The sequence below is a fragment of the Mobula birostris genome, chromosome 3 (genome assembly GCF_030028105.1).
Source record: "Mobula birostris isolate sMobBir1 chromosome 3, sMobBir1.hap1, whole genome shotgun sequence".
NCBI classification, from domain to species: Eukaryota; Metazoa; Chordata; class Chondrichthyes; order Myliobatiformes; family Myliobatidae; genus Mobula; species Mobula birostris.
In genome coordinates this window covers 54028546-54048398 of record NC_092372.1, presented here as the reverse complement: position 1 = coordinate 54048398, position 19853 = coordinate 54028546, and the positions used below count along the sequence as shown (strand labels likewise).

The 19853-nt window shown below is 38.6% G+C and overlaps 1 protein-coding gene across 4 annotated transcripts in view; it reads left to right on the top strand.

Annotated features, from left to right (window-relative positions):
* The window catches only part of micu3a (mitochondrial calcium uptake family, member 3a), a 178723-nt gene that overhangs the window by 123878 nt on the left and 34992 nt on the right, over window positions 1-19853 (top strand). For 3 of the 4 annotated variants that reach the window (XR_011885347.1, XM_072252655.1, XM_072252654.1), the window contains exons 8-10: window positions 5399-5497; window positions 16682-16776; window positions 18388-18559. Coding sequence is in view for 3 of the 4 variants with exons in the window: in XM_072252655.1 (XP_072108756.1) it covers window positions 5399-5497; window positions 16682-16776; window positions 18388-18559 (366 nt within the window). In the remaining variant the exon portion in view is untranslated. The remainder of the gene's footprint in view (window positions 1-5398; window positions 5498-16681; window positions 16777-18387; window positions 18560-19853) is intronic. The other variant, XM_072252656.1, reaches the window with a different exon arrangement.

The window sequence follows — 19853 nt, the reverse complement described above, 5'->3', positions numbered from 1 at the left end:
AATTTACAAAAGTACATTACTTCAAATTTTTTTCCCATTAGACTTGGTAGATTTAGAGCTTTAGAAACCTGTTCTTAGAGTTATTACCACGTTAATGAAAAATCAGGACCTGTTATTATCTACATTTTACGGCATATGATATTTTATGTGAACAGTGCTTTATACCATGGAGCCCTCAAAATTCTATACGGTACATTCTTTACTACAGAGGCAAAAAGCTTAGAGCAAAGCTTAAAAGCATGGTATGACACTTGGCTGAAAACTAGTCTGTCTGTCATAAGCTGTGTCTCAGTCTTGAATTTTTAGAGATTAAAAACAGTGTTCTCCTCACTTTTCTGGTCTGAGGGCTCTGTTTCCACTGCCCCCTCCCCTTCATCTCAGTGTTTCAGTAGTTAGACTGGTTGGTGACAAACCTTCACTGCAAGCCAACATAAATTCTACTTGCTTTGTGTCATGTGAGATTTCTGTACCTAGCTGTGTAAGGGAAAATAAATGAATATGGCATATATGGCATACAGGTAAAAATGTGCCTAATCAGAGTAAGATGAGTAAGAACTTGCAAGTTCTGTCCAGGGCAAAGAACACAGAGAATACAAAAAATATAGCAGATACCTGGAAAGAGATCACGAAAGAAAATTGAAGAAATGGGGAAAACAGAGGAAAAACTCAGGACAAATAAAGAATTAAAGACAATCCAAAATGACAAAATTAGAATAGAGAATTAATAAAATCCTGTGCATACATGAAATAGAGGATCAAAGAATTAATGAAACAGGTATTATCAGTAACTTCACAACAACCATTTTCCCTCATTTCTAGATTGTTCTTTTTCAAGATTTTACTAAGATACTAAATTTCAATTATTTACTTCCTAAATTTAGTGAACTTTTTGTTGTATGGGGGAAAATGTCTTTACATGACTGCTATTAATAGTGCTACAAGAGTTAGAAGATAAAATTAAAACTCAAGAATATATATTTCCATACTTTTATTTCCTTGGTCTTGTCTCGTACAATTCTGTTCCTTAAATAATAATATTTAGAATACATAATAATAGCGCTGTATTTGAACAGTTCATTTACAGTATTTGTGCAGGAAGAAGAGTGTCTATTTTTAAACAAAATAGAAAGTAACAGTACCAGATTAATTTTGATATAATCTGGTCAATAAAATGTTGAAGTTTGACGAGTTTTATTCTTTGTGTTCTTGAACTTACTTACTCATATATATTGTTGCAATAAATCAATATAGGTAGAACATTACAACATGTTTACAGATCATACCTAGGTTGTGAAAGCATGGCATAAAGTCAACATGTTAGCGTAGTGGTTAACACATTGCTTTACAGTGCCAGCGACCTGGTCCAATTTCCACCACTGGCTGTAAGGAGTTTGTGCATTCTTCCCCATGACTGTGTGGTTTTCCTCTGGGTGCTCCAGTTTCCTTCCATACGTATGGGTTAGTGGGTTAAGTGGTCACATGTGTAATTAGGCAGCACAGGCTTGTTGGGCCGGAAGGGCTTGTCACAGTGCTGTATCTCTTTTAAAAAAAATATACAGCCTATACTTATAACTGAGCATTTAGGAGACAAAGTAGAATTTATTTGCTAGCTGCTGCAAGTCTGCAGGCATTTTCTGCCATGCAGGAACTCAGTTCATGACCACGTTTCTCACTTGCGAACTGTTTCGGTTATAAACGAATCCCAGGAATGGAACCCTTCTGTAAGCTGGGAATGACCTGTAAAGTTATATAAAGAATGCAGACTCCCCTATTCACTACCGTGCAGTATTTCTGGGCTAGTAGACTGTGTCAAGAGGAAGTCCACAGAAATGAGCAAGTTCTTGCACCTCACTACTTAAAGACTGGCTGATCCCTTTTGTAATCCTGCAGAAATGTAGAATCCGACACTTCGAGAAAAATAATATCCTACCACTTAAGTACAATAGACTTGAAATGCAAAAGATTGAATTAAATCCATAAACTTACCTGGGAAAGTATCATTTTTATGAATAATTGCATTTTGCCCTACAATTCATTTTTAAGAACTTGAGAGCATCAGAAATAGCAGCTGCATTAGTCTGTTCTGCTCTTTGGGCTTTTTCTGCCAATCAGATCTTAACTGATCTTGACTTTGACTCCAATTTTCCACTGATGCTCAATTTCTTTGATAACCTTGTCTCAAGTCTATAGTTCTCAGTCTTGTATATATTCAGTGATTGACTGCCCAAAGTTCCCTATGACAGAACATTCCAGAATTCACTACACTAAATAAATATATCTTTGCATGCATCTTGAATAGCATACCTCTTATTCTTGGGTCATGCTACCTAATTTTGGCACAACCAATTTTTAAAGCCATCTTAGATTAGGAAAAGGACAAGGTCATAGAGTCATAGAAAGGTACAGCACAGAAACAGGCCCCAAGGCCCATCTAGTCCATGCCGAACCATTTAAACTGTCTATTCCCATCGACCTGTACTGGGACCATAGCCCTCCATATCACTACCATCCATGTACCTATCCAAACTGCTCTTAAACATTGAAATTAGGTCACATGCACCAATTGTGCTGGCAGCTCATTCCACACTCTCACAACCCTCTGAATGAAGAAGTTTCCCTTCATATTCCCTATAAACTATTCACCTTTCACCCTTAACCCATAACCTCCAGTTGTAGTCCCACCCAACTTCAGTGGAAAAAACCTGCTTGCTTTTTACCTTATCTATACCCTTCTTAATTTTGCATACCTCAATCAAATCTTCACTCAGTTTTCTACGATCCAAGGAATAAAGTCCTAACCTATTTAATCTTTCCTTGTAACTCAGGTCCTCCAGACCGGCAACATCTTTGTAAATTTTCTCTGTAGTCTTTTAACTTTTTTTTACATTTTTCCTGAAGTAAGGTGACCAAAACTGTGCACAATACTCCAAATTAGGGCTCACCAATGTCTCATACAACTTCAGTATAAAATCTCATCTCCTTCAATAGTTTGACTTATGAAGATCAATGTGTCGAAAGCTTTCTTTACAGTTCTATCAACCTGTGATGCTACTTTCAATGAATTATTGACCTGTATTCCCAGATCCCTTTGTTCTACTGTACTCTGTGCCCTACCATTCATTATGTAAGACCTACCCTGTTTGTCCTTCCAAAGCGCAAAGCCCCACACTTATCTGCATTAAATTCCATCTGCCATTTTTCAGCCCATTTTTCCAGTTGGTCCAGATCCTACTGCAAGCCATGATAGTCTTCCTCACTGTTCACTACACCCTTAGTCTTGGTATCATCGCAGATTTGCTGATTCAGTTAACCACTTTATCATCCAGAACATTGATACAGATGACAAACAACAAAGGACCCAACACCACCTCCACTGTAATCTGTATAGAGTCCATGAAGTTGATGATGTTTTGCCTTACTTTGATAGACTATGTAAATACAGATGCAAAAAAAAACATTTTGGATCTCCCCCCATCTCTCTTGGTTCCACACATGGATTACTATTCTGATCTTCCAGAGGACCAATTTTGTCCCTAGCAATCCTTTTGTTCTTAACATATCTGTAGAAACCCTTAGGATTTTCCTTCACCTTGTCTACTAAGGCAACATTGTGTACTCTTTTAGCCCTCGTGATGGCTTTCTTAAGTGTTCTCTTGCATTTCTTCTACTTCATAAGCACCTCATTTGTTCCAACCTGCCCCTACCTGCAATTCACCTCCCTTTTTTTAACCAAGGCCTCAGTATCTCTTGAATACTAAAGTTTCCTACAACTGTTATCATTACCTTTTATTCTAACAGCCTCATACAAGCTTCGTACTCTCAAAATTTTACTTTTGGATGCTTTCTATTGTTGCCAGAAAACAGCCTGTCCCAATCCATACTTGCCAGATCATTCATGACACCATCAAAATTGGCCTTTCTCCAATTTAGAATCTGAACCCAAGGACCAGACCTATCTTTTTGCATGTTTACTTTGAAACTAGATGCGAAGTGTTCCCCTGCACAAATTTGTCACCTGCCCTGTCTCATTCCCTAATAGGAAGTCAAGTACTGCACACTTTCTCTCATTGGGGCTTCTATGTACTGATTAAGAAGACTTTGCTGAACACGTTTGATAAATTCGATCCTATCTATTCCTTATACAGTATGGAAGTCCCAGTCAATACATGGAAAGTAAAAATCACCTACTATAACAACCTTATGTTTCTTGCAACAGTCTACGATCTGTCGACAAATTTGTTCCTCTAAATCCCTTGGACTGTTGGGTGGTCTGTAATATAGCGCTATTAACATGGTCATAGTAATTTAATTCTCTGTTCCACCCAATGCACCTCACTAGATAAGTTCTCCAGTCTGTCCTGACTGAACGCTGCTGTGACATTTTTCTTGACTAGTAGTGCCACCCCTCCTCCTTTAATCCCTCCCACTCTGTCATGTCTAAACCCTGGAGTATTCAGCTGCCACTCCCGTCCCTCCTGAACCAAGTCTCACAATGGCTACAATACCCTTCAAGCTCGTACTCCTCCCTGATGGTAGTAATGAGAATAGGGCATGTCCTGGGTGTTATGGGTCTTTAATGATGGATGCCACCTTTGTCAGGCATCGCCTTTTGAAGATGTCCTTGATGGTGGGGAGGATAGTGCCCATGATGGAACTAGCTGAGCTTACAACCCTCTGTACCTTTTTCCAGTCTTGTGCTTTGGTGCCTGCATACCAGGTGGTGATGTAACCAGTTTGAATGCTCTCCATTGTACATCATTAAACACCTTCTAGAGTCTTTGGTGACATACCAAATCTCCTCAAACTCATAAAAGATGTATAATCACTGGCATGCTTTCTTTGTAATTACACAAATATGTTGGGCCCAGGATAAATCTTCAGAGATGTTGACACCCAGGAATTTGAAACTGCTCACCTTTTCCACTGCTTGACCCATCAATAAGGACTGGTGTGTGTTCTCCCGACTTCACATCCTGAAGTCCACAATTAATACTTTGAGTGAAAGATTGTTGCTGCAACACCACTCAACCAGCTGATTTATCTTTCATTGCTTTACACTTCCCATGAGGCTAGTATAATTATTTTTAGGTCCAGGAAGCAAAACTATACACAGTGTCACACACAAAATGCTGGAGGAACTCAGCAGGCCAGGCAGCATCTATGGAAAAGAGTACAGTCGACATTTCAGGATGAAACCCTTCAGCTGTACACAGTACTCCAGGTTACAAAGAAACAATGTATTTAAATTTTAGGATATGCACTCCTAAAATTCCTTGTTCAATCAAACTGAAGGGAGCAGAATTGCTTAATTTTTTTTAGTGTCTTGTATGGAACTTTCACTATATCTCCTCAGCAATGTTGAACGTTACAACAATTATACCTTTTCATAACTCCGCAGGTGTTAAAAAAAGATTGCCCAGATCATACCACAGATCGAAGTTACTGGGATACATTGAGACGTAACACCAGCCAAGCACTCTTTTCAGATCTTGCTGAGGTACAAAAATAACTGAAAGAGTCCTGAGAGATTTTAGTAATTTATTTGTGTTAATGCATTTTATTTGCAATGTACTTACACTGTCATTTCTGTGGTTTGCAAAACACAAAGGACAGTGTGGTTCTGAAGTTAAGTTCCAAAACTTGAGACTGTGTAGTATAATGGTGATTTTACCAGACTATTAACAAAAATCAAATTCCCACATTAGCAGTTTTGGGATCTGATTTCTTTTAAATCGGGGAATAAATTGTTAGCTTATGTAAAAGATACTTAAATAAAATGATCTTTGAAGAATCACTGGAGTCAGGGAGGGGTCCAGAGAGCTGTAAAATCGTAAATAGAATGCCTCTTTGTTAAGAAGTGATCATGTCTAACAAATCTAGAACTCTCTCTGAAGGTATCAAGGAAGTTAGACAGAAGAATCTGGGTGTATTTACTTGGATTTTCAGAAGGCCTTCAATAAGGTGCCACACACAAGACTGCTAAACAAGATATTGGCATGGAAAGAATAGCTGATTGGCAGAAGGCAAAGTGGATATAAAGGAGTCTTTTTTCAGGATGGCTGCTGGTGACCAGTGGAGTTCCACAGGGGTCAGTGTTGGGACCACAATTTTTCACTTTGTATGTTAATGATCTGCAAGAAGGAAATCATGACATTTTGACCATATTTTTAGATGATTCCATGATACAGTGGCATGCACACCCCTGGTCAAAATTTCTGTTACTGTGAATAGTTAAGTGAGTAGAAGGTGAACTGATCTCCAAAAGTCATAAAGTTAAAGATGAAACTTTCTTTTCAACATCTTAAGCAAGGTTAGTGTATTATTTTTGTTTTGTACAATTTTAGAGTGAAAAAAAGGAAAGGAGCACCATGCAAAAGTTTGGGCACCACAAGAGCGCTCAGATAACTTTTACCAAGGTCTCAGACCTTAATTAGCTTGTTAGGGCTAAGGCTTGTTCACAGTCATCTTTAGGAAAGGCCAGGTGATGTAAATTTCAAAGCTTTATAAATACTCTGACTCCTCAAACCTTGTACCAACAATCAGCAGCAATGGGCTCCTCTAAGCAGCTGATTAGTGCTCTGAAAATTAAAATAAATGATGCCCACAAAGCAGGAGAAGGCTATAAGAAGATAGCAAAGCGTTTTCAGGTAGCCATTTCCTCAGTTCATAATGTAATTAAGAAATGGCAGTTAACGGGAATGGTGGAGGTCAAGTTGAGGTCTGGAAGACCAAGAAAACTTTCGGAGAGAACTGCTCGTAGGATTGCTAGAAAGGCAAATCAAAACCCCCGTTTGACTGCAAAGGACCTTCAGGAAGATTTAGCAGACTCTGGAGTGGTGGTGCACTCTTCTACTATGCAGCAACACCTGCACAAATATGACCTTCATGGAAGAATCATCAAAAGAAAACCTTTCCTGCATCCTCACCACAAAATTCAGCATCAGAAGTTTGCAAAGGAACATCTAAACAAGCCTGATGCATTTTGGAAACAAGTTCTATGGACTGATGAAGTTGAAATAGAACTTCTTGGCCGCAATGAGCAAAGGTATGTTTGGAGAAAAAAGAGTGCAGAATTTCATGAAAAGAACACCTCTCCAACTGTTAAGCACGGGGGTGGATCGATCATGCTTTGGGCTTGTGTTGCAGCCAGTGGCATGGGGAACATTTCACTGGTAGAGGGAAGAATGAATTCAATTAGGTACCAGCAAATTCTGGAAGTAAACATCACACCATCTTGTAAAAAAGCTGAAGATGAAAAGAGGATGGCTTCTACAACAGGATAATGATCCTAAACACACCTCAAAATCCACAGTGGACTACCTGAAGAGGCGCAAGCTGAAGGTTTTGCCATGGCCCTCACAGTCCCCCAACCTAAACATCATAGAAAATCTGTGGATAGACCTCAAAAGAGCAGTGCATGCAAGACGGCCCAAGAACCTCACAGAACTAGAAGCCTTCTGCAAGGAAGAATGGGCGAAAATCCCCCAAACAAGAATTGAAAGACTCTTAGCTGGCTACAGAAAGCGTTTACAAGCTGTGATACTTGCCAAAGGGGGTGTTACTAAGTACTGACCATGCAGGGTACCCAAACTTTTGCTTCAGGCACTTTTCCATTTTTGTTATTTTGTAACTGTAAAAGACGGAAATAAAAAAGTAATCCTGCTTAAAATATTAAAGAAATGTGTCATCTTTAACTTTATGCCTTTGGAAATCAGGTCATCTTTTACTCGCTTAGCTATTCACAGTAACAGAAATTTTGACCGGGGTGCCCAAACTTTTGCATGCCACTGTAGGTAGAGGGACAGTTAGGGATGCAGAGGCAGAGAGTCTGTTGAAGAACATGGGTTAGGAAACCAGGCAGAGAAGTGGCAAATGGAATACACCAGAGGGTAGCGTGAGGTTATGCACTTACTAGGAAGAATAAAGGTGTGGATTATTTTATAAACAGACAGAAAATTCAGAAATTGAAGGTGCAAAGGCATAGGAGTCCTAATTCAAGATACCCAAAAGTTAACTTGCAGGTTGAGTTGGTAGTAAAGAAGGCAAATGTAATATTAGCATTCATTTCAAGAGGACTAGAATACAAAAGTAATGAAGTACTACTGAGGTTTTATATGGCATTGGTCAGATTAAATTTAAAAGATTTTGAGCAATGTTGAAAGATTTGACCGAGAACCTAAGGAAAGGTGTACTCACCCTGGAGAGGGTCCAGAGGAGGTTCACACAAATGATCCTGCGAAAGAAAGGCTTAATGTACAAGGAGAATTTGATGGCCCTGGGCCAGTACTCACTGGAGTTTAGAAGAATGCAGTGTGGAGAGGATCTTATTGAAAACTACCAAATATGAAAGGCCTGGTTAGAGTGGATATGGATAAGATGTTTCCACTAATAGCAGTGTCTAGGATGTAAGGTACAGCCTTAGCAAAAAGATGCCCCTTTCTGAAGGAGTAAGTTCCTTAGACAGAAGATAGTGAATCTGAACCTGCAATTGGAATTTGTTTACGACCGTCACACATACCTAGATCCAGTGAAAACTTGCCCTGCATATCGTCATACAGATCAAATTGTTCTACATCAATGCACAAAGTGCAACTGAGGTAGAACAAGGTTAAGCTATAACAATACAAAATATAGTGTAATAGCTACAGAGAAACCACAGTGCAGGTAAACTATAAGTTATACTATCCTAATGAGGTGGCTTGTGAAATCACAATTCCATTTTATTGCACTAGGGAACCATTTAATATTCTTACAACAGTAGGGTAGAAGCTGTCCCTGAGCCTAGAGGTATGTGCATTCAGGCTTTTGTATTTTCTGTATGATGGAAGAGGAGAGAAAGAGAATGTCTGGGGTGGGTGAGGTTTTTGATTGTGCAGGCTGCTTTATTCAGGCAACAATAAGTTTAGACAGAGTCCACGGAGGGGAGTCTGGTTTACCTGATGTGCTGAGCTGTATTCACAACTCTGCACTTTCTGCAGTGACCTGCAGAGCAGTTGCCAAACCAAGCCCATTATGCATTCAGAGAGGATCGATGGGGAAATGCCAAATTTTTTGAGCCTTCTGAGAAAGTAGAGATATTGGTGTGCTTTCTTAGTCATGACATTCAGGACAAGCTATTGGTGATGTTCACTGCTAGGAATTTGAAGCTCTCAACCTCAACACTGTCGACGTAGACAGGAACGTGCACTGTCCCCCTTCCTGAAGTCAATGACAGTTCTTTTGTTTTGCTGACGTAGACGGAAAGGTTGTTGTCATGTTACCAAGTAGTCCTTCCTGTATTCTGATGCATCATGATTTGAGAAATGGCGCACTACAGTGATATCTGAAAACTTGTAGATGGAATTAGAGCAGAATCTGGCCACATAATTGTGAGCGTAAAGGGAGCAGAGTAAGGGGCAAAGGATGCAACCATATGGAGTAGCAGTGTTTAGAATAGTCATGGTGTAGGTGTTGCTGTCTGTTAGTCAGGAAGTCAAGGATTCAGTTGCAATAGGGGTTGTTGCCATGGAATTTGATAGTCATAGTCATACTTTATTGATCCCGAAGGAAATTGGGTTTAGTTACAGTTGCACCAACCAAGAATAGAGTATAAGTATAGCAATATAAAACCATAAATAATTAAATAATAATATGTAAATTATGCCAGATGGAAATAAGTCCAGGACCAGCCTATTGGCTCAGGGTGTCTGACCCTCCAAGGGAGGAGTTGTAAAGTTTGATGGCCACAGGCAGGAATGACTTCCTGTGACACTCAGTGTTGCATCTCGGTGGAATGAGTCTCTGGCTGAATGTACTCCTGTGCCCAACCAGTACATTATGTAGTGGATGGGAGACATTGTCCAAGATGGCATGCAACTTGGACAATGATCAAGTCATTGGGTGTATTTAAGACCACGGGTGATTAGTTTTTGGTTGGTAAGGGAGTTGAGGGTTATGGGGAGAAAGCAGGAGAATGGGGTTAAGGAAATAAATCAGTCACAAATGCAGAGAGGAGCAGACTCAATGGGCCGAATAGCCTAATTTTGCTCACATATTTTATGGTCTTGTAACAATAGCATTAAAGTCCATTAACTTCCTTCCGGTACAAAACTATTCACTAAAATGACTGATTCTTTCTGAGTTTCCTGTGACGTAGAAACCAGTTTAAACTGCTCAATAGTTCAAGAATGTGGCTCACCACCTCTTTCTCAACTCAGCTAGGAATAACCAATAAATGCAGACTTGTAAGTTGTACCCATATTCACTTTTAAAATAGTGACTTATAAATTGTTAAATTTATGGAGCTTTTTTGGTATGGAGTCAAAATTTTAAAATACTCAAGTATTTGGCTTAAGTATATCAATGTTTAGTAAAATACAGGAAATGAAATTCTATCATTGGATAATGTTTAATGCAATGCATTTAATCTAAAAGTGATCAATGGATACTTTTAGTACTTTGTATCCACAGAACGGTCTTTAGAATGTTGGATCTAGCTGCTTTGGTGGATAGTGAGTAAAACACTCCATCTGCCCATAAAACACTAGAATTCGCATGGTCTGTACTCAATTTGGACTTGGGTTAAAAATGTTCACCTAGTATACAAAACTGTTGTAGTAGACAGATTTCAAAGCAAGTGATTTATATTTAGAGGAACTTGTTAATTAAATTTAGTTATAAATTTATTCATTTATTATTTCCACGGCCTTCCCCATTAGTGTTACATTGGTAATACTCATTCATGAGCTCACTTACATCTCCCTCCGTACCTTATGCATTCCAATTTTTCAGCTACTATCTTACTATTAATATGCTCATAAAGGACAATTGACAGCAGTAATTTAGCCTCAATTTCAATAAACTCGCTTAATTACTCACTCCCTCAGTCAGTATTCAGTAGGTGTACGTGTGGCAGCAATTACAGCCTTGAGTCTGTGTGAATTGAATTAAGTTGACTTTATTACTTACATCTTTCATATACATGAGGAATAAAAATCTTTACATTATGTCTCCATCTAAGTATGCAATTTATAGTAATTTATAATAAATAGTATGCACAACAGGATAGTCAATATAACATAGAAATACAGTTGTGTCAGCATGATGGCCTGGTGGAAGAAGCTGTCCTGGAGCCTGTTGGTCCTGGCTTTTATGCTGCGGGACCGTTTCCCGGATAGTAGCAGCTGGAACAGTTTGTGGTTGGTGTGACTCAGGTCCCCAATGATCCTTTGGGCCCTTTTTACACACCTGCCTTTGTAAGTGTCCTGAATAGTGGGAAGTTCACATCTATAAATGCGCTGGGCTCTCCGCACCACTCTCTGCAGAGTCCTGCGATTGAGGGAAATACAGTTCCCATACCAGGCAGTGATGCAGCCAGTCAGGATGCTCTCAATTGTGCCCCAATAGAAAATTCTTAGGATTTGGGGCCCATATCAAACTTCTTCAACTGTCTGAGATAAAAGAGGCGATAGGTCTCTATATCAGATTTGCACATCTGGATATTGTAATTACAGTTTCCTATTCTTCTTTACAAAACTGCTCAAGTTCTATCAAATTCCATGGGAATTGTGAGTGAACAGCCCTTTTCAAGTCCAGCCACAATTTTTCAATTAGATTGAGGTCTGGACTCTGACTTGGTCAACTTTGTTGTTTTTAAGCCATTCCTGTGTAGCTTTGACTTTATGCTTGGGGTCATTATCTTGTTGGAAAACAAATCTTTTCCCAAGTTGCAGTTCTCTTGCAGACTGCTGCATCAGGTTTTCCTCCGGGATTTCCCTGTATTTTGCTGCATTAATTTTACCTTCTACCTTCACAAGCATTCCAGGGCCAGCTGCATTGAAGCATCCTCACAGCACGATGCAGCCACCACCATGCTTCACAGTAGGGATGGTGTGTTTTTGAAGAAGTGAGGTGCTTAGCTTATGTCAAATTTAGCAGTTAGTCTGTTAGCCAAAAAGCTCAATTTTGGTTTCATCAGACTATAGAACCTTCTTCCAGCTGACTTCAGACTCTCCCACATGCCTTCTGGCAAACTCTGACTGAGGTTTCATGAGAGTTTTTTTCAACTTTATTGCTTTCTTTTTGCCACTCTCCCATAAAGCTGCAACTAGTGATGCACTGGGGAACAGTTGCTATATGTGTAGTCTCTCCCATCTCAGCCACTGAAGTTTTGAACTCCTCCTGAGTTGTTATAGGTCTTTTGGCTCCCTCACTAGTCCCCTTGTTGCACGGTCACTCAGTTTTTGAGGATGGCCTGCTCCAAGCAGATTTTCAGCTGTGCCATATTCTTTCTATTTCTTGATGATTGACTTTTGTACTCAAAGGGATATTCAGTGACTTGGAAATTGTTTTCTATCTATCTCCTGACTTGTGCTTTTCAATAACTTTTTTGTGGCATTGTTTGAAGTGTTCTTTTGTCTTCATGGTGTAATTTTTGCCTGGATACTGACGCACCAGCAGTTGGACCTTCCAGATACAGGTGTGTTCTTACTACAATCAATTGAAATATTTTGACTGCACACAGATCTCCAAAAGCAGATTTCCATTTAACTAATTATGTGACTTCTAAAATCAATTGGCTGCGCCAGTGATGATTTGATATGTCATATTGGCGGGGCGGGGGGGGTAATACTTATGCAATATTTTGTGTTGCATTTTGTGTTAAATATTACAAAAATATTTTGTATTTTATATTTGTAATTAATTTAGATCATTTTGTAGAGATCTGTTTTCAGTTTGACACGAAAGGGTCTTTTTCTGTTGATCAGTGTCAAAAAAGCCAAATTAAATCCACTGTCATTCAATGTTGTAAAACAATAAAACATAAAAACTTCCAAGGGGGTGAATACTTTTTGTAGGCACTGTGTAGAAGGAAATGGTTGAATTAACTGCTGAAGAATTTCGAGAGAAACCAAGGTTTAGCTATCCAAAACATATTCAACTTTTCTTGTACTGTTTCTTCTGGTATCACTAGATGTAGCAATAAGTTTATGGAAATGCAGAAACCTGCATATTTGAAAGAATGTAAAACAGTATTAATTTTATTGTAATGAAGATATAAATGGAATAACACCTAAACAAATAGCAAAAGCTAGAGAGGAGGAGTCAGAATTGTAATACCCTTATCACTAAAAGCAGGAAGATAGTATAATACAATGGATGCTGGAGATGTAAAGACAGTTGCTGGTGAGGCAAACTATACATTAGCATAGAAGAGTTGCTACAGAGAAACCACAAATATGAGAACAATACTTTACAACATGTTATTTGCTTTTTATGTTTAAGATTTCATGGAGAAGTGTTTCCTTCACAAGAAATTATTTTAGGAGGAGATTTTGCTTCTAAGTTTGCAAGATCAGAAAATCAGAAAACTTTGAAATGAAACCATTTCAGAGACAGAATCAGAATCAGGTTTATTATCACCGGCATGTGACATGAAATTTGTTAACTTAGTAGCAGCAGTTCAATGCAATACATAATATAGAAGAAAAAAAATAATAATAAATAAATAAATCTTATTCAGTATACTTTATACAGTATACTTATATTGAATAGATTAAAAATCATGCAAAAATCAGAAATACTATATATTAAAAAAAAGTGAAGTAGTGTCCAAGGGTTCAATGTCCATTTTGGAATCGGATGGCAGAGGGGAAGAAGGTGTTTCTGAATCACTGAGTGTGTGCCTTCAGGCTTCTGTACTTCCTACCTGATGGTAACAGTGAGAAAAGGGCATGCCCTGGGTGCTGGACGTCCTTAATAATGGACTGCCTTTCTGAGACACCGCTCCCTGAAGATGTCCTGGGTACTTTGTACCAAGATGGACTTCGTACAAGATGGAGCTGACTAAATTTACAACCCTCTGCAGCTTCTTTTGGTCCTGTGCAGTAGCCCTCTCCCCCGCACCCCAATACCAGACAGTGATGCAGACTGTCAGAATGCTCTCCACTGTACATCTATAGAAGTTTTTGAGTGTATTTGTTGACATACGAAATCTCTTCAAACTCCTAGTAAAGTATAGCAGCTGTCTTACTTTCTTTATAACTGCATCTATATGTTGGGACCAGGTTAGATCCTCAGAGATCTTGACACCCAGGAACTTGAAACTGCTGGCTCTCTCCACTTCTGATCCCTCTATGAGGATCGTTATGTGTTCCTTCGTCTTACTCTTCCAGAAGCCACAATCAGTTCTTTCGTCTTACTGATGTTGAGTGCCAGGTTGTTGCCGAGGGCACTACTCCACTAGAGACATAGAAAAGCTACAGCACAATACAGGCCCTTCAGCCCACAATGCTGTGCAGAACATATACTTACTTTAGAAATTACCTAGGGTTACCCATGGCCCTCTATTTTTCTAAGCACCATAGACCTGACCAGGAGTCTTTTAAAAGACACAATCGTGTCCGCCTCCACCACCATCGTCGGCAGCCTATTCCACACACTCACCACTCTCTGCATAAAGAACTTACTCCTGACATCTCATCTGTACCTACTTTCAAGCACCTTAAAACTGTGCCCTCTCGTGATAGCCATTTCAGCCTGGGAAAAAGCCTCTGACTATCCACACGATCATTGCCTCTCATCATCTTATACATTAGTTGGCATATCTCACTCCTGTATGCCCTCTCGTCACCACCTGAGATTCTACCAACAATGGTTGTATCATCTGCAAATTTATAGATGGTATTTGAGATACACCTAGCCACGCAGTCATAGGTATATAGAGAGTAGAGCAGTAGGCAAAGCACACACCCCTGAAGCACACCAGTGTTGATTGTCAGCGAGGAGGAGATGTTATCACCAATCCACACAGATTGTGCTCTTCCGGTTAGGAAGTCAAGGATCCAATTACAGAGGAAGATACGGAGGCTCAGGTTCTGCAACTTCTCATTCAGGATTGTGGAAATGATGGTATTAAATGCAGAGCTATAGTCAATGAACAGCACCCTGACATGGGGGTTTGTGTTGTCCAGGTGGTCTAAAGCCGCTTAGAGAGCCATTGAGATTGCATCTGCCGTTAACCTATTGTGGCAATAGGCAAATTGCAACATGACCAACCTCTCAACGCATTTCATCACTGTAGATGTGCGTGCTACCAGGCAACAGTCATTAAGGCAGCTCATGTTATTCTTCTTAGGCACTGGTATAGTTATTGCCTTTTTGAAGCAAGTGGGAACTTCCACCCGTAGCAGTGAGAGGCTGAAAAGGTCCTTGAGTACTCCACCAGTTGGTTGCCACAGGTTTTCAGAACCTTACCAGGTACTCCATCAGGACCTTTTGCCTTCTGAGGGTTCATTCTCTGTAAAGACAGCCTAACATCAGCCTCTGAGACAGAGATCACAGGGTCATCAGATACAGCAGGGATCTTCACAGTCGTAGTTGTGTTCTCCCTTTCAAAGCAGGCATAGAAGGCATTGAGTTCATTTGGTAGTGAAGCATCACTGCCATTCATGCTATTGGGTTTCGCTTTGGGGGAAGTAATGTCTTGCAGACCCCGCTAGAGTTGTCGTGCATCCGATATCGCCTCCAATCTCGTTTGAAATTGTCTCTTCACCCTTAAAATAGCCCTCCGCAGATCATACCTGTGGCATTCAAGTCTGGATTGCCAGACCTGAATGCCACAGATCTAGCCTTCAGCAGACAACGTACCTCCTAGTTCATCCACGGCTTTTGCTTTGTAAATGTGTTGTAGTTTTTGTAGGCACACACTCATCCACACAGGTTCTAATGAAGTCGGTAACAACTGCAACATACTCTTCCAGGTTCGAAGATGAATCCCTGAATACCGTGCAGTCCACCAATTCAAAGCAGTCCTGTAGATGTTCTTGTGCTTCCCTTGTCCATACCTCTTGGTCCTCACTGCTGGTGCTGCAGTCTTCAGTCTCTGTCTATACTCAGGGAGTAGAAGTACAGCTAGGTGATCAGAATTCCCAAAGTGAGGGTGTTAAATAGCACGGCAGGTGTTCTTGATGGTGGTGTGGCAATGGTCCAGTGTGTTGTTTCCTCTGGTATTGCAAGTCATCTGTTGATTGTAATTGTTTAGTGATTTTTTCAGACCAGCCTGGTTTAAATCTCCCAAAACAATGATGAAGTGTTGGGATGCACTGTTTCATGCATGTTGATCCCATTACTCAGATCATCTAAAGCCTGATTGACATTGGCCTGAGGTGGAATATATACTGCCTTCAAAATGACCCCAGAGAACTCCCATGGTAGGTAAAAAGGATGACACTTTACTGCGAGATATTCCAGGTCTGGTGAGCAGAATTGTGACAGCACTAATATATTTGTGCACGAAAAAGAGTTGATCATGAGGCATACTCCTCCATCTGTGCTTTTGAGAGACTCTATAGATCTATCGTGAAGGTGTACAGTAAACCCATCGATCTGATTCACTGCATCCGGTATGGAAGGAGTTAACCAGGATTCTGTGAAACAAAGGACACATGTGGTCCTAATGTCCCAGCACCCTAACTCTGAGATCATCGATTTTATTCACCAGAGACTGCACATTTGCCAGCAAGATAGTCGGTATTTGGAGTTTAAAGTCCCGTTTCCTTAAATGCACTTGAAACCCCAATCTGCAGCCATGCTTCTTCTGTGGGCGCTTCTATCCACAGTCAGAGTTATTTCCGTCAGTTTTAAGCAGCGATAGTTCGTTATTGAAATAGGTATTTCAATATTAATGTTTATTTTATTACAGCGTGTGGAGGAAAGTTTTCTTGTAGATACTACACTACTTGTGCATTTTTTTGGAAGAAAAGGAAAGGCTGAGCTGAATTTTGATGACTTTTACAAGTAAGTCACTAATTAAAATTTGTATTAACTTGATTAAATTGGTGTGTGTTATAAAATACCGATTAGCCAACTTCTATTTTCGAAATTTCCCCTTATTGGGGTAGTCTTTTGCTGAATTTTATATATTTTTAAGAGATTCATTTGTGGGAATTAGTTAAAATATACTCAATTTAAAGTGATACATAAACACCATTAAGTACTTTGAAAATGTTGAGAGTTATTTTGGATAAACTTTTCTATTGCTAAGATCATTGGGGTTTGAGGACAGGAAAGTGAACAAAATGAATCAGTCTTCCAGTTAGAAAAAGTTAGAAATTGCCAGAATAACAGCAGATGCATATGATTGGCTATTAGACAGATGAAGTGATAATATTTGCAGTAGCCACTAATAGAAAATTTATAGAAGATCCAACCAGATATAAATTTGAATTGCGTTTCTTGTGTTGATTAAGAAAAAGGAGTATAGCAGGCAGAATTTTTAAATGCAGCGTCATAGCAACCAATGACAGAATTTGTGAAATCTTCCAGTCCATTAAGAAAATGATTACGTTTTCCCATAGACCAGTCAAAAACTATAATTTTATTAAAGAAACCAAATTAATATTTTAGAAATTTAGAATGGATCTTAAGTCATTCAGTCCATGTACCCTTAGCTATCCAAAATTAATTGCTAATGTACTGTATCTAGGTATTCCTAGATTTTATGATATAAATGAATACATTTATATTAATGTTTTCCTCAACACTTCCAATAAAATCCTATTCTGTAGTATAACAGTATACAGAATGGCTAGGTTTCTCCTATTTCCCAGTTCACCATTTAATATATTACATCCTTTCCCATCTAGAACTTATTCCATCAAAATCCTACATAATTTACAACAACTTTTTTCTTATTCCAGACTACTCCAGTAAAAATAATTTAAGCCTTGCCTCCAAACTGTGGGTATGCATTCTAAGTGAATTTTAAGCAAATCGAATTTGCTTGCAGGTTACTTTGGGCAATCTGAAATGAAACAATATTCAGCATTCCTTCCCATTTGTGCAATTCCATTGCTGGTCAGAAATTTGTTACAGGAAGATAAAACAGAATGTTACAGTTTTAGATTGCTGACAATGAAGAAATTTATGGCAGAGTAGTTTATCATCAACCGCAAAATAAATTATCTGAACTAAATTCCTACAATATTTCTGATCAAAATCATTGCTGTTTTGGGTTTTATCTCTTTATCATAAAAATTAAAATAATGTTTTCATGAATTACATGGGTCCTGTTTGCTAGCCTGTGTTTAAAGGAGAAGTTGTAATCTATTATTTTATGTTACTGTTAATTAGAATAAGGTTGAAGTATAACCTTGTTTTATATTGAAGTTGCATTTTATATTTCCAGTTAATAGATTTGCAAATTGTACATCTAGTGTAGACTATAACTTCATTGCTCTTTAAGTTGCTTGCAATTTATGAGAAAACTATTGTGTTAATTGAAAGAAAATATAGCATGTACAAAATTATGCTGATTTCAGTAATTCTCACTATTGTGTCACATCAGAAAAATCTTTGATTAGACAACACTGTTTTTTCTCATAATCTGTTCTTGTAATACTATTTTAGATTCATGGATAATATACAAACTGAAATTTTGGAAACTGAATTCCTTTCATACTCCAAAGGAATGACCACAATTAGTGAAGAAGATTTTGCTCGTACTTTGCTGCGCTACACAAATGTTGATAACACTAGCAATTATCTGGAATCTGTTCGTCAAAGTATTCCTGATGAAAAGGTAATTTGTCTTTCTCAAGTGATCTGTAGTATTTTCTCTCAAAATAGTATGGAATAACTGATTTTTAATATAACATTTATATTTAGTTACTTTGTGATTGTAAGAAACAAATTATAATACTGCTTTAATTAGATTTTCTTTCAGATCCAAGTCAAAAACACTTTGTATTAAATCACACTTTTGACATATAGTTACAAAATACACGTGGTCTAAGATGTTAACTGTCCTGTGCTATCACCAGCGGGATCATCAGTTGATCTGCCACCTGTCTTCAGGAGTTTCGGCCCACTTATGATCAAGACTCCCTCGAGGTGGTGGGCCAGCAGTGCTAAAGCACCACCTCCTACTGGTGAGCTTAAGAACTTGGCATCTGCCTCTATCAGAGTTGTTGGTCACTTCCATCCAACAGATGGTCTGCTCTTCAGGTGTCTATGCAACTACTGAAGGGTTTGCAACATATGTATACACTGTCCGACTACCTGCCCCTCTGGACATACTTGGTCCACACCCATGCTGATCCTTTCTCTGCTGCCTCAGCTACAGCCCTGCTGGTTGGTAATATATTTCATTGAGGCAAAGCGTAACTTTAACAGTTCAGAGAAGAGCTGAACACAAGAAATTAATGGCAAAAGGTTTGGTTGAACTATTTCGGAGAAAAGAACTAATGCAGTTTTAGTTACCACACTTCATGGTATAGCAAAAGATAGGATAGAATCATAGCATAAGTTATCTGATAAGTCATTTGGCATTGTTAACTTCTGGAGCCACAGAAGGTTATGAAATTTGTTTTGAAAATGACAAGGTATTTTCAAATTCAAATGAAAATCTTAAGTGTAATGAGAAAGGGTTAATTAATAACTTGGTTAAGTAGCCTTTAATGAAGAGGAATCTTATAATAGAATTTTAAATAAAGATTGAAAATAATTTAGCTCAGTTTGAAATTAGGATCTTTAATGTTTAAAAGAAGGCAAAATCAAAGGTGTTAGATATGAGATCATTCTTGTAGATTGAGAAACTACGTAAGATATGAACATAAAGAAACAATGACCATTAATTAAATAATGCAGAGTTTAATTATTATTTAAATACCAAAAAAATTACAAAGAATATCCCCTTCAAGGCATAGAAACTCAAAAGGTGGTCTAGCTATAATTAGAATAAGGTAAGGAAAGGGCTTTTAATTTGCCAAAAGAGGACAAAGCTTGGGGATTGGGAAAATTTCAGAATTTAGTGAAGGAGAATAAACTGATAAACTAGAAGGAAGAATTAGTGAATGACGAACCAAGAAGAACAA